The sequence below is a fragment of the Ciconia boyciana genome, chromosome 1 (genome assembly GCF_034638445.1).
Source record: "Ciconia boyciana chromosome 1, ASM3463844v1, whole genome shotgun sequence".
Taxonomy (NCBI): Eukaryota; Metazoa; Chordata; class Aves; order Ciconiiformes; family Ciconiidae; genus Ciconia; species Ciconia boyciana.
This window is the reverse complement of record NC_132934.1, coordinates 25,898,879-25,912,259: the sequence shown is the minus strand read 5'-3', so window position 1 is coordinate 25,912,259 and position 13,381 is coordinate 25,898,879. Positions and strand designations below refer to the sequence as shown.

General features: G+C 37.2%; 1 protein-coding gene across 8 annotated transcripts in view; it reads right to left on the bottom strand.

Annotated features, from left to right (window-relative positions):
• The window catches only part of CADPS2 (calcium dependent secretion activator 2), a 318,768-nt gene that overhangs the window by 89,773 nt on the left and 215,614 nt on the right, over window positions 1-13,381 (bottom strand). For all 8 annotated transcript variants that reach the window (XM_072870283.1, XM_072870362.1, XM_072870837.1 and 5 more), the window contains one exon: window positions 11,724-11,911. In XM_072870283.1, the coding sequence (XP_072726384.1) occupies window positions 11,724-11,911 (188 nt within the window). The remainder of the gene's footprint in view (window positions 1-11,723; window positions 11,912-13,381) is intronic.

Here is a 13,381-nt window from a genome sequence, read left to right as displayed (position 1 = left end):
ATATTTCTCCCAAATCATTCCCAAAGATATATAACATCCTTTCTCAAGAAAATTAGTACTATTGGCACAATAGAGGGGCCTACTCAGCTCTTGTTGAATTTCAACTTCTTTAATCTTCCAGATATTTTCCCAGAGGCACAATACGGCTGAAAGTGATTTTAAAATAAAGGTGGGAGGCAAACTACAGTGAGAAAAGCCAGAGCAGGCAACACCTAGGAATCTCCCTGCTTAGAGTGAGCACAGATTTTTGATCGCCCATCCCATATTGACAAATAGCAGCATGTAAACAAGACTTCCATATAAATATAGCATAAAGGATGCAACAAACAAATAGCCTTTAAAAAGCAGTGGCATTTTTTTAAACATCAAATTAAGTCCCAATAATTAATAATAAGGCTTGCATTAAGTACGTTAAGCACACACTTAGAGTCTTAGCCTGAAGGTGTTATTAATGTATTTACATTAAAATAATGACAAAATTAAAGAAATTTAAATACACATTTCCCAAATAGTATTTTTGCCATGCAGTCACAACTTCCCCACATACAGCATACTTTAAAAAGAAGTATCTGAAAACTTCCTGTTACTGTCTTAACTTCCAGCACCAGGGTAACAAAACAGCTACTGCTTCCCACCTGAGTTTACTACCCTGACACTAAGTGTGGATCCAACCTGTACTTCCTCCAGAGCCTCCAAAACTGCATCTCAATGTTTCTAGAACTGAGAAGATGGTAGTAAAACAACATGAAGAAAGACAACATCATTTTACTAAATTGTTACTTTAAGTTTCTCCACTATACTTAAATCTAGGAGGGATAAGTTGCTACCTGGTCATGACATAAACAATTCTCTCACCCCTTAAATCACTTATATTTGTGATCTGTCAAGTCAAGGTGGAAAGAATGCCTGACGTCCTTAAATTATTGTGAAGACAACAATAAAAATCAGATATGGTGGAGATATGAGTAACCAGGCACATCAATATATTATTGTATAAATTTGATGTGAAAGAGCAAATAACTTATCTTCTCTCTTTTGATGGATGCCAGGATACTTTACCTCAGCCTTCTGACAGATGGAACGGGTTCAAATTTAAGTAAATTGCACTGTCTGATTTCATTGTCAGGAGAGATCGTGCTCTGGAGTGATAAAGCAAATAGTTCTGTCATATTAAACCTCGCTGAGGCATGTCATATATATGACAGAAAAGACCTAGGGGTCCAGATAACAGTAAGTGAAAAAGGTGAGCCAGTAGGATGTCATATCTGTCAACCTGCACTAAGGCTAGGATCACTGTGTACCAGGGACCTGTCACTTCACTGAGTTTGTTGTCATAAAGAACCTCGCTGACAACACCTAAAATTTTCAGAACTGTTAAATATATTTTCAGTGGATGTTTGGATAGAAGCAAATGTCCCAGAAGAAAAAGAAAGCGTATACAAAAAGGTGTTAGAAAAATGTACCATCTATAGCAGTGAAAAACTCGTCTCTTGAAAACATACTTTTAGAAAACAGCACAAACTCTGAGTCATTCTTTTGTTTCTTCCTGTTAGCCTTATTGCAACAAGTAGAATATAAAAATGCATTTTCGCAACACAGTTCTGAGACAAATATTGTGCTGGTGATAATTTTTTGCTACTCTTGGGAATGTCTATCTACGACTGAGATAAAAGAATCCACAGAAAAAAAGAATCTGACTCTGAGATGAGCTGAGATAGAAAAAATAGGTAAATAGTTTCAAAACTCCCACTCATTTTGTTTTCTAGATCTTTTTCTTTAATTGCTTTAAAGACAGAATAAAATAAAATAGCACTGTTTTGAGCTGGTTATTTTTATTTACAAATTACTGTGCCTGCCAAGAAAATCAGACTCAAGCAGTCATTTGGTTTTCAAAGATTTAAGTTATCCATAAACTATGCAAAAACTATTCTGCAACTAAAACCAACAAATGCGCCTTTCCTACTATCCCAAATGTTATGGATAGTGGTTTGGACTTGATTTTTTCAGTTCAAAACCAGTATTCAGCTTTCTTATTGCAGCCTGAGACCTCTCTTTCAAAGAACTCAGCCAAGAAAAGTGACGGACTGTCTTAAGAGTTTTCATTTTAACATTAACTTCTCAAGAAGGTAAAGGGAGAGTGAATTTTCCTTTCCTCCACATTCTTTTCCTCCTTATTCTTCACAACTGCTTTTGGGATTAGAGAACTAGGTGAAACAGTGAACACTCAAAACCTGAGTAGCCTCCTCTCTCTCACTTTTACTAGTTTTCCATTTTTTGAGAACTCTGTCAATTGGATTTAGATTGGTCTGTCTTGTCTGCTTAGATCACAGTCTAACTGGCATAGATGTAATGTTGTCTCTGGTCATATCTCAAATTGTTTAATTCACTCAGACTTAAATATCGAAAGAGATTTGAAATAAATACCTCATGAACTAGAGCTAGTAAATTCAAGTGGGAAGTAGCTGTTTGACCGTAAGACACTTAAATAATGACACCAAAAATACAGGTTGACCAGGATTTTTAAAGAAACTTTTACTGAGACAATCTTGCAAGATTGCTGTCCTGATGGCAGTTACTCTAGGGAAGCTGATTGATTAGGTGGTGGATTTAGGTTTTCCTCTGGGAATGGACTGTTTTTCCTCACTTGATATAATCCTTTAAGGCTTGGAGTACCCTCTAGAAATATTTTGATGTCTAGAGGTCTTAAAACCTGTAATAATTTGCAGAGGCCAATTGATGCATTGTAGGATTAAGATTCTTGTGAATAGCTATGGCATGTGAGATAAAAATGGTTTCCAGTTCCAATGGGAATTAGATATGAAGGGCACTGGGTTGACTGTAGATTGTTTCTAGCCCTCAACTTTGGAAACAGCTTCTCCTAGTGGCCTCTCAGAGAGTGAACTGTTCTCTTAAGCAAGACTGTTTTGTTGAGACAGCCTTGCAAAATACTAACTGAACATGACTGACTTTTCTTTTTTCCTCTGGAACATCATTGGTACTGGTGCTTTTTACATATTTGTATATTTTACAAATGTTTAAAATCTTTTCAATAAGCTTTCCTCATTAAAAACATAGACCATCACTTTGGCCTGTCATGAAAAAAAAGATTATGAGGAGAGGAATACACAGATTGATATTCTAACGTACACACACACGCACACATAGATGAGAACAGTAAGGCTGACCAAAAGAATCTGCCAGAGAAAGATGAGAAATTATGATGAAAAACAAAATACAAGAAAAATACTTCAGCTAAGGTCTTACTTCAAGACTTTTATATAATAAACTACATTTCAAGGGCGTAGGAAAAACAAAACCAAAACTTAAATGTCATCTTGGCTGCTAGAAACAAATTGTTTCAGAAGACTTCAGTGCTTTCTAAGAGCACTTGTTTTTAAATTCAGCAGGATGCACAATAAAATGAAAGAACAGTGACAATTTTCAAATTAGCAAGATAAAAGTTCAACTTCTTGTTTCTTAGTAAACAGAAGATCAAATTGTGTAGAATTTTAATGTAGAAGTTTTATGATCTATTTATAGGACTTTAATATCCAAAGACTTTAATACATAAATTTTCCTTTAAAACACAATTGTATTAATTAAGGCTTTTGTAGAGTCCGTGGTTTATGTTAGACAAGTCTAAGAAAAGCAATGATTTACATTATCAGCTTAGAAGCAGGCAGAGCAGACATCTTTTTATTAACAGAAAATAAAGAGAGCAAATTATCACATGGCATTTAAATATAGCTTTAACCAGCAGGCACTTGAAGACCGAGCATTTTGTTGTTTATATTAACTATTCTTCAAACATTCTGACAAAAAAAATGGCACAATAGAGCCTTCTGCTGTATGCATCTCTCAGGCTGATCCTACATCTGCTTACAGGTCATACCCTCTTTTTCACAAGTGAATGAAAAAGACCAATTCTGAAGGCCACTAAGACAGATTAAGATGATAAATCAGGTTAATTTTAATGATCTTTTATGCAGTTATATTTTAGGTGGGATTCATTAATGCCCTTCTACTGAAAAGCTAAGCATGTGCTAATATATCATTTTACCCAAAGTATAAGGGTATGTATAGGCATTAATTTGTTGAAATTAATGACAAAACAATGTATGATGTTTAGGGAAGGTGAGAGTATGTAATAGCATTAGCTGCTCCTTCATTGCCTAAGATGGCAAGTATGACCTTAAATACGCAGAACTTTTTTCTAATATTTCTTAATAATTTGTGAATTGTCATTAATTTTCTATCGACAATTTCTCTGAGGCTTTTCAGAAGCAGATTTGTTTTTATATGTTGAAAAATGTACCTCTGTTAATATTGTAGTGAGGACACATTTTATTACAACATTATTATAGTCATTAGCACTTTCCAACACAGGACAGTATCCTTCCTTAAACCAAAGGTGAGGTCAACATGGCTTCACTTCACCTGCAACAGGGTGAAGAACTTTGTTTTTAGCTTTGAACACAGGAAAACTCTATTGATAACTTTCTGTGGCTATTTACAACAGTAATATATAGAAAGCTCTGTCACTAATTGAACAACATTAATCAAAAAACCCCCAAACATAACTATTTAGAGAGGCCTCACATCAGAGGCTTGGGGGTATGATGCTCATAAGTGAACCACTTAAAAAGGAGAATACAAATTAAATTAAAGAAGGTTTACCTTCCTTTGTGCTCCATATACCTTGGAGATGATCAGCTTCCAAAAATGAAGGATGAACTGGATGATGCAAGACGCTTGGCACAGGACAGTACATAAAACTGAAAGACCTAGTGAAAAAGTTCTATTCTCACCTTTGCCCAACAAGCCTCAGAAAAGAAGAAGATTACATTCACTTGAAGAAAAGGGATATCAATGTCCAAGAATCAACTAGTTTTTCCAGTTTTTCCAGTTTTCCTCTCTCTCTAGATGAGAGAACACAGCTTCTCATCTAGAAGCACAAACTCACATAGCATATCAATCCGAAAAGGTATATTTTCTCATTCCATTATTCTGGGGAAATGGTGACTGATAATAAATGACTTCTGAATAAAAACACGCTTTCGAGTATGAGAAATCCACTCTCACCATTTCCATTACAGAGGACTGACAGAAAAATAAGACAAATTACAAAACCAAAAGACTCCTGTTAAGTTTCGAGATGCTGTATCAAACATGAAAGAGAATTTATATAAGATGCTGATAGACCAATGGAATATAACTTCTGATGGAACACACTTCCCTAAAGATCCTACACTGTAAGGGATCTCAGGCTCCTTCCTCCAGCTGTTGGACAGCCTTGGAACAGATCTAAGATTAAAGCAGAAGGCTCGATCGCCAATAAAAAACAGTGAAAGAAGACCTTTCACCTGCTATCATTACAGCATAGACAGAATATGTGGGGTTGAGAGTGAATAAGAAGCCCAGCAGAAAAAGGAAGCATTTTCAACTGTTTAAAACTGAAAGGTTCCACAAAATCCTGCTAGCAATGGTTTCTTGGGAAAACCATCTAAGAAGAAGTCTACATGCTATTCAAATATTTTTATTTTTATATACAAAATTCTACATATAAAAACATAACACTTCTGGGAAGACATCAACTGGACAAAACCTTTCATGTCAGATGGTGACCATGTGCAGATAAATGGTGAAACTACTGACTTAAGTTCTGGAATTTTAGATTAAATCTTATTAGATATTGTTTATGAGATACAAAATGAAGGAGAAACCAGCAAGATACAGACACCCTTACTTTAACTCTAGCGTTAACTTAGTCAGAAGAGAAGGAAATATCTATTCAGAATCTCCACAAAAAATGATTGGAAGAGACAGAGCAATGTAATGATATTATTTTCCTTATTTTTACAAAGTTCCTTGTCCCAGATTTGAAAGGGATGATTTATCTGGACATTCTTTTATCACTTGACACAAAGTGTAAAATTGCAATAAATGGTTCTTATCACAAAACATCGAAAAAATGAAAAGAAATATATGAATGCACAGCACTCTCTGAAGTTTCCATAGTTTCATTTCTCTTATGTGTTCATTTACTCCACTTTAAGATATTTCCTCCAAGCAAATGGGAGCAAGAAGCCTATCAGAGAGTCTACAGTGCCAAATGATAGCAAGGATCTAAAAGGAGCTCTCAGATAGGGCAAGGCTATTGCAGAGACATGGAACGAATTCTTTGCACTGGTGTTTATTATGAAGGAAACTAAGAAGATTATGCTGGAACCCTTCTTTGTTCACAGCAAAAAAAAAAAAAAAAAAAAAAAATCTTTATTTTCAGCACAGAATCTGTCCAAAATTAAAGCAACTGAGAAAAAGCTTATGGAACAAATTAGAAAATAAACATTAGTAAGTTGCCAGGGCCAGAACTGAATTACCTATGGTTGTGTGAAAGTGCTCACTGAGAACTGCCTTACTCCTGAGGAATGTGACATCAATTTAAAATCAGATGAAGTTTCCAGGGGAGGTAGGGGGAACTACAGGCCAGTAAGCTTTACATACATCCCAGAAAATTAGAAGGAACGATAATATAAGGATATTTAAGATAAAAATAAAGAACATTGGGTAAATATTATCTATTGTGAAGAAGTCTGTATGGCTTTGAAGCCATAAGGCAGAGAAATCTTACTTTCTGATCTTCTTGAAGTTCTCTAAAGGGATCAGAACCAGGTGGATGAGCGTGACCTGACTTATACGATGTACCTGGATTTCCAAAAATATTTTGTCAAAGTCACTAACCAAAAGCTTTTAAGGCAACTAAGCAGCCACCAAGTAAGAGTGAATGTCCTTACATTTACAGTGACAAAAGAGAGTAAGAATACATGGTGAGTACCTGCAGTGGAGGTAAGTTATCAGTAGAGTTCTGCAGGGATCTGTGCTGAGACCCGTATTATTTTACAGTATTCAAAAATGACCTGGCAAACAGCTAGGAACTGAGATGATAGTAAATGTAATTGTAATGATAGTTATGTGGCATAGTGTGTAATTCCAGAAGGACCTTATGAAATCAAGTAGCAATAAAACAGCAAATAATGATCAAGGTAGATAAATATAAGGAAAAATCGGTTGTTATCCAGGACAGAGATCTTGGTGTTATGATGGATAATTCCATGAAACCGTCCCTGTTCAGTAGCAGTCAAAGAAGGAAATCAACATTGGGAATTACTAGAAAAGGATAAGGAATTAGCAGAAAACATCCATCCAGTGTAATAAATGCAGGGTTCACTCATACTTCTTGAATCTTAAATAGCAAAGAGACAACAGAGAAGGATTTTTTTTTTGTCTCTCCTCCATCTCTTCCAATAGCAACAGAGAATTAAATGAGACATGTAGCAGTCAAGTTCCAAGCAAGAGTTCTTCAAGCAAGAGGAGGCTAAGTTGTGGAACTTGCTGCCAAAGGTGTTGAGGGTGCAAAGGTTCAGGGGTGCAATGGACAAGTACTTGAAACAGAGACTCACTCCAGGTTACCGAACAGGCATATTCTGAGCTGCAAAGAGTTGGAAACTGAAAGAGCACTAAGAGGAAACATGGCATATGCTTGTCATTCTCTTACTCCAAGCAGGTCAATGCCGCCTTACAAGAACCCTGACTCAATATGACTGTTCTTCTATGCAAACAGACATGCGCTGAAGATTTCAAAATGAAGGCAGAAACTATTTATCTTAGGTTATAAACTGATTTTTGTAGCACTACTTTCACCTTCACTTCTCATACATGAACTTCCAATAAATCAGCTTGCTTTCTGAATAGAAAAAGGTATAACCAGGGAATATGCTTGAATTTTGAATTTTTCAATTCAGTCTGTAACTCAGCAGGTGGAAAGAAGTCACTTTGCACTTCATGTGATACCCACCAGCATCCATTTCAGACAAGAGGGACTGAATAGAAGTCACAGCATGAAAAGTAGACAAAAGTGAACGTGATGGGGAAGAAAACAATAGCTCCTACCTGGACTGTTTAGACTGAAATGTCAGCATTCAGGAATACCCTATAGTTCCTTGTTCTGCCCATTTCACTTTCACCAGAGATACACAAGTGTATGCATAACTGCAGTGAGAAAAGTTCCCATGTGAACTAATGACTTTGATGGGGACCATATAGTGGAACATTTCAGAAAAAAAACATTGTGAAGAGGAGCCAAAGGAGTTGCTATTGTAAAGTTACACAGCACCAGAAGCACAGCCAACAGAAGCTGATTTTATTTACTAGAGGAAAAGGAATCAGTTGATTCAGAAACAAGGATGTGTTTTTGTTTAAACACTCAGCAAGGCTACTCTTTTACTAAAATATTTTGCTTTTTGGCTATTTAGGAAGAGTATGTCTTAAGAATGAAATCCACAAAAGGAGAAATACCTTTTCTACATAAGCAGTTTGTTAGCCCAGTTGTAATGCTCTTCCCAGCAGGAAAAGAAAGGCACAAATGAGGCTTGAATTCCTCAGTCTAGGACTCAGCAAGTTGTGGTCGACCCTACATAAACATTTCTGTTCCCACACCAACAACATTGGCATAAGAGGTATGCTAAGTGCCAGTATGCTTGATAACTCTGTCAGAACTTGTTACCTATACCTTTGTCTCAGGAAAGAAAACAGTTGGGAACTGTTCTCTGGTCCTGAGACCAGATGGCAAGGTCTGCTGCATGCAGCCTACACCAGAGCTCAGTTCAGGTGTCCTCTGTGCTCCACAATGTCCCTGAAGCTCTAGGACAACAATTCACTTCTATGTGTTTATTCCAGGTGTTTTGAAATAAAACCATGGCTACTATGCTACAGCCTGCAAGAGCATTACAGCCTGCAGCATGAAACAGAGTTCATATTTCAAGTCCTAGGGTGCAGCAAAAGAGCATAGGGGATACCTGAGGGTTCAAAATCTGCCGGAAGAGTTCTGGAGATATATGAAGGGTGAAAAGAGCCCAAGCTAATTCAGCTTTGTTCATAGTGTTTACTGGGAGCAGTATTCAGTACACGCAATCCCACAATCATGCCTGGGATCTTAGAGAGTGCCTGTGACTAATGGATAGTTGGGGTCCATTGTATGAGACTGCTTCCTCACCAGTTTTATTTAGCAAATTAGATGTAGCCATTGGTGTGCTCAGCATATGTCCTGGTATGGCCCTGGAATTTTTGAGATTTGCTCTGATTTGTGCTTGAGTTTCTCCTCACCAGACTACCAGAAATGAAGGCAAGTGACACCTTTATCTGATCATTTGACTGATGTCACTAGATTGCCTGCTACTCTAAAATTCATACCTAAAAGAAACTGATAATTTGAACTACAGATACAGCTGCATTTCTATGTGTTCCTCCATCACCTGACTTCAAGATCATTTTTGATGATCTTTCTCAGGCTAGTGGAAGGTCTAAGATCCCTCTGTGAAGCAAAGGTGAAATATAAATCGAATACATCATGCCCAGAGTATAAAGCTCTTTGTCTTTGTTCTGTGGTCTTTCTAATTCTCAGCCTGACTTATAAAACGAAGATGTATAATGCCAGGGATCAGCCTAGAACTTTGGCCTGTCATGCATTGTCTGTGAAATTCTTTTTTCCCTTTTACTATTTCTTACTGCTGCGGCAGATGAATGAGTGGATGTATTATGTGCGTATATGTGTGTCTGTCATCCTCAGTGAGTGTGTCTGCTTCTGTCCTTGACTTACTTTTCTTCTTTCTTCATGTTTCTTTTTTCTTCCTTATTACAATATCTCAGTTCTAGTCAGACCCTCTCTGTTCAACACTTCTTTTATTCCTAAAACACTCATAATGCTATTCAGAGAATATCTGTACAGAAGGAATAGACAGAATACAAACAGAGTGCTTACCACTGTGTAAATGATGTGCTCCCTGAGGTATTTTCATGCACTGCACGCACTGTTGTCCTTCACTTAAATTATGAAATAAAAAGAAATGTATCTACCTTTCTTTTGAATTCTTGAAATAAGTTTGAGCAATTATCACTGTGTATTTGTCTTGTTAGGTTGAAACCAGTAATAAAAAGGCTAGAAACAACAAAGACTTAGACTCAATAGGAAATACGAATGTGTCAGGTTCTTCAGGAACTGACAAAGAAGCATGCTTTTATGGAGAATAGGTTACCAAGTAAAAGCCAGAAAATCTCCTAACTTACCAGTATGAACGTTAAGATTCTTGAGAGTATTTCAGGCACACTCAAAAACATTTTAATTTTGGATATTATTATCAAGGATTACATGTTAATCCCCCACTACCAGATCACTCAGGTCACAAATGCCCAGCTCCTGTTCTCACAGATGAGACTTTGTCTGAGCCAATGAAGGAAACGATATCCTTTTTAAGGATTGTCCCTTCTTCACTGGCTTGAGGACAAGTAAAATGGCCTCTGAGACTGACTGGTTGCAAGGCAACATAAACATACATGTTGGGAAGAAAACCTCTCTCTCTCCTGATCCCTACCAGGATTCAGTTTTGGGGATTTACTGACAGCATCACAGTAATCGCTTTTGGGGACTGTGAGTAGGTTTTCCCCTGGTGGCAGGATTGGATCAGTTGAGAGGGAGAGATCTATTGGGTTTTCTCTTATTTTTGAACTTTTAAAACATACTTCCTACGGCGGTCTACAAATCTAGTGTGCACAGTAGGGTATAAATGTATGTTATCCTATAATTTGATTGCCTGCCCCACTCCCCACTCCAGTACAAGGAAGACATGGATAAACTGGAGCAAGTTCAGTGGATGGAACCGTGACAGTCAGAGGCTAGAGAACTTGCTCTGAGGGGAGGCTGAGGGAGCTGGGCTTGTTCAGCCTGGAGAATAGGCGGTGTCTAGGGGGACTGAATGGCAGCCCCCCAGCTGCTACTGGGAGGTTGACAAGAGACAACGGATATAACTACACTGAAATAAGACAGGTTCAAACTGGGTAAACACCTGACTGGATAAAGCCCTGAGCAACCTGGTCTGACCTCACAACTGACCCTGCGTTGAGCAGGAGGTTGGTCTAGAGACCTCCTGAGGTCCCTTCCAACCTGAGCTATCCAATGATCCTATCTCCAACACCTGCTGTTCAACAGCAGAGCTAGTTCCCTCACAATTTGGAATAAGAGAGATGAAGCAAAAGCTTCTTTTAAAGAGCGTGCTCAGCACAGCAAAGCAACAACTTAATTTTTTCCAAGTCTTTCACTTGCAGGTGGAAGGAAGACATCATCCCTAGAGCATCGCTGTGACCAACAACTCCTGAAGCAGCCTACCCTTTTAGTGGAAAGAATTCCAGAAGTGCTCTACCTCTTCCTGGCTGGGGGTCACACCACATTCCCCATATATGTTATTTCTCCCTGTGGTAGCACAGACAGAAGAACTCAGTATAGTATGATCAATTGCCAAGCTGCAGACTGTAGAAAAAGAGTCAAAGCTTCCCTTAAACTGCAAAATTATTCAAAATGTTCACTGGAAGCACCACTCACTAACACAACACAATGCAAACTGCAGAAGACTACCTTTTTAACAGGGTGATACCCTTTAGCTTTGAATCAGCCTGTCTATACAATGCCCAAGAAAACACACTGCATTAAGACAGTACAAACTGAAAGGACATTTTTTTTTTATAGTAATCTATAGAACCTCCAATACCCCTGAAGAAACTTTCTTGAACTGATTTCTGTTGTGTGCAACTTCCCTACCTGGTAAATGCAAGAGCCTATAAATACTTTTGCTTCATCCTAAGGCTATGAATTTAAAAATATACCATTAAATTACCTGTTACCATGAACATGAGAAGCACAAAATGCAAAACTGTAGTGAAGCAAGGTTGGATCAATGACAGAACCATTTTCTGAATGTTCAATCAATTCATTGAGATAGCAAAGATGGCGGTGACAGCCTCTCACTCCGTAGCGAGCACAGTATTCGTCCAATACGAAGACTTGACCTGGGCTAAACCAACCCTGAAAGAGAAAGGCAAAAAAACCCACAACATTTTCTTTTCCCACTCACAGCTTTTAAATCAAACAAAGAACAGAAGCGTATCTTTTTATGTGCATTATGTAAATTTTTTAAACTAGAATGATTTATATCTGGCTAATGCTGACGGCACTGGAAGCTAGATCCAACAATAGCCCTCTTGCTGAAAGGAGTAAATGTCAGGAAACTATTTGCAGTTCCAAGTGACCACTACTATGAAATATATGGTTTACAAAAACATGCTAATACATCCAAAGTCTGGTCCAGATTCAATTATATCAAAACCTAATATAAAATAACACTTCAAAATAATTAATTTTGTTAAAGTCATTAATTGTAAGCTACAAGAGAACATTTGGGTAATGGTGAGGGACGTTAACATGGACAGTCAAAACACAGTTTCTGGACGGTCAGTTGTGAGAAAAACACAATTTAACCATTTACTCTCTTTCTTATGTAACATGCACGCACTTTTAACAACTTTTTAACAACTTATACTTGTAAAGAGATACAAAGCTAGGTAGTTTGTTAAAAGCCACCTGAATAAGATGAGTATGATTTGACCTTAAATAATAATTACATATTCTGGGGCATACTGAGGGCTTACTTGGGCAGAAACTTGATGAGACCAGAACGGTGTAAACCTGACACAGATGTGAACAAAGTAGAGACTCCTCCCCACCACAAAAACAGTTCTTGAGTGAATCCAGAGTGTAAAAAAAAAAAAATTGATTCTTGATGTAGAAATGTAAAACAGAAGAGCCTTGATTGCTTTGCCTCCCAATATGAAAAACAGATAGCACACTGAGCTTCCAAAAAGCAGCAGGGAGAAAAACATAAACCTTGGAAAACCACAGCTACTGCATAGATGTTCTAAATAAGCATTTTTCTTTGTTCTTTTCTTAATAGTGGTGATATTTCCCTCTCATCATCCCTGCCAAATGGTTAAGAGAGATTGAGGAACACTTGAACTCAAATATAGAAATAACTTGGATAAACAAAATGATTTTGCAAGTCATGAATTTATAACATCTGACTAGCAGCTGAAGACCAATATTTCCCTACTGCTTGCGAATACCTCTGCAAGCTCAGATGTTTAATATTTATTAAAAATATCAGCAAATATACTATTAAACAATACTTAAAAATATATTCACATCAGGTTTAACTCATCTGTGTTTTAACTTTACCAAAAGACTTGCATGAGACAGGAATTTAAATTTTATATTCTCCCTCAACTCTTGAATTTAACATATTAATTGCGAACAAGAGCACCTCAAAGTTATTTCATACATTTATTTGCTCCTGATTAATTTCTTTGAAGTCAATGTTTCCACTACCTTTAAAGAGCTTCAGCTGTTTCTAGAGAACACTTAGCTTTATTACAGCACCCAGAACAGTACTCAGTGTTTTAAACTAATATACAGTCATGTTGCAATGGCTCATGTAGTTTG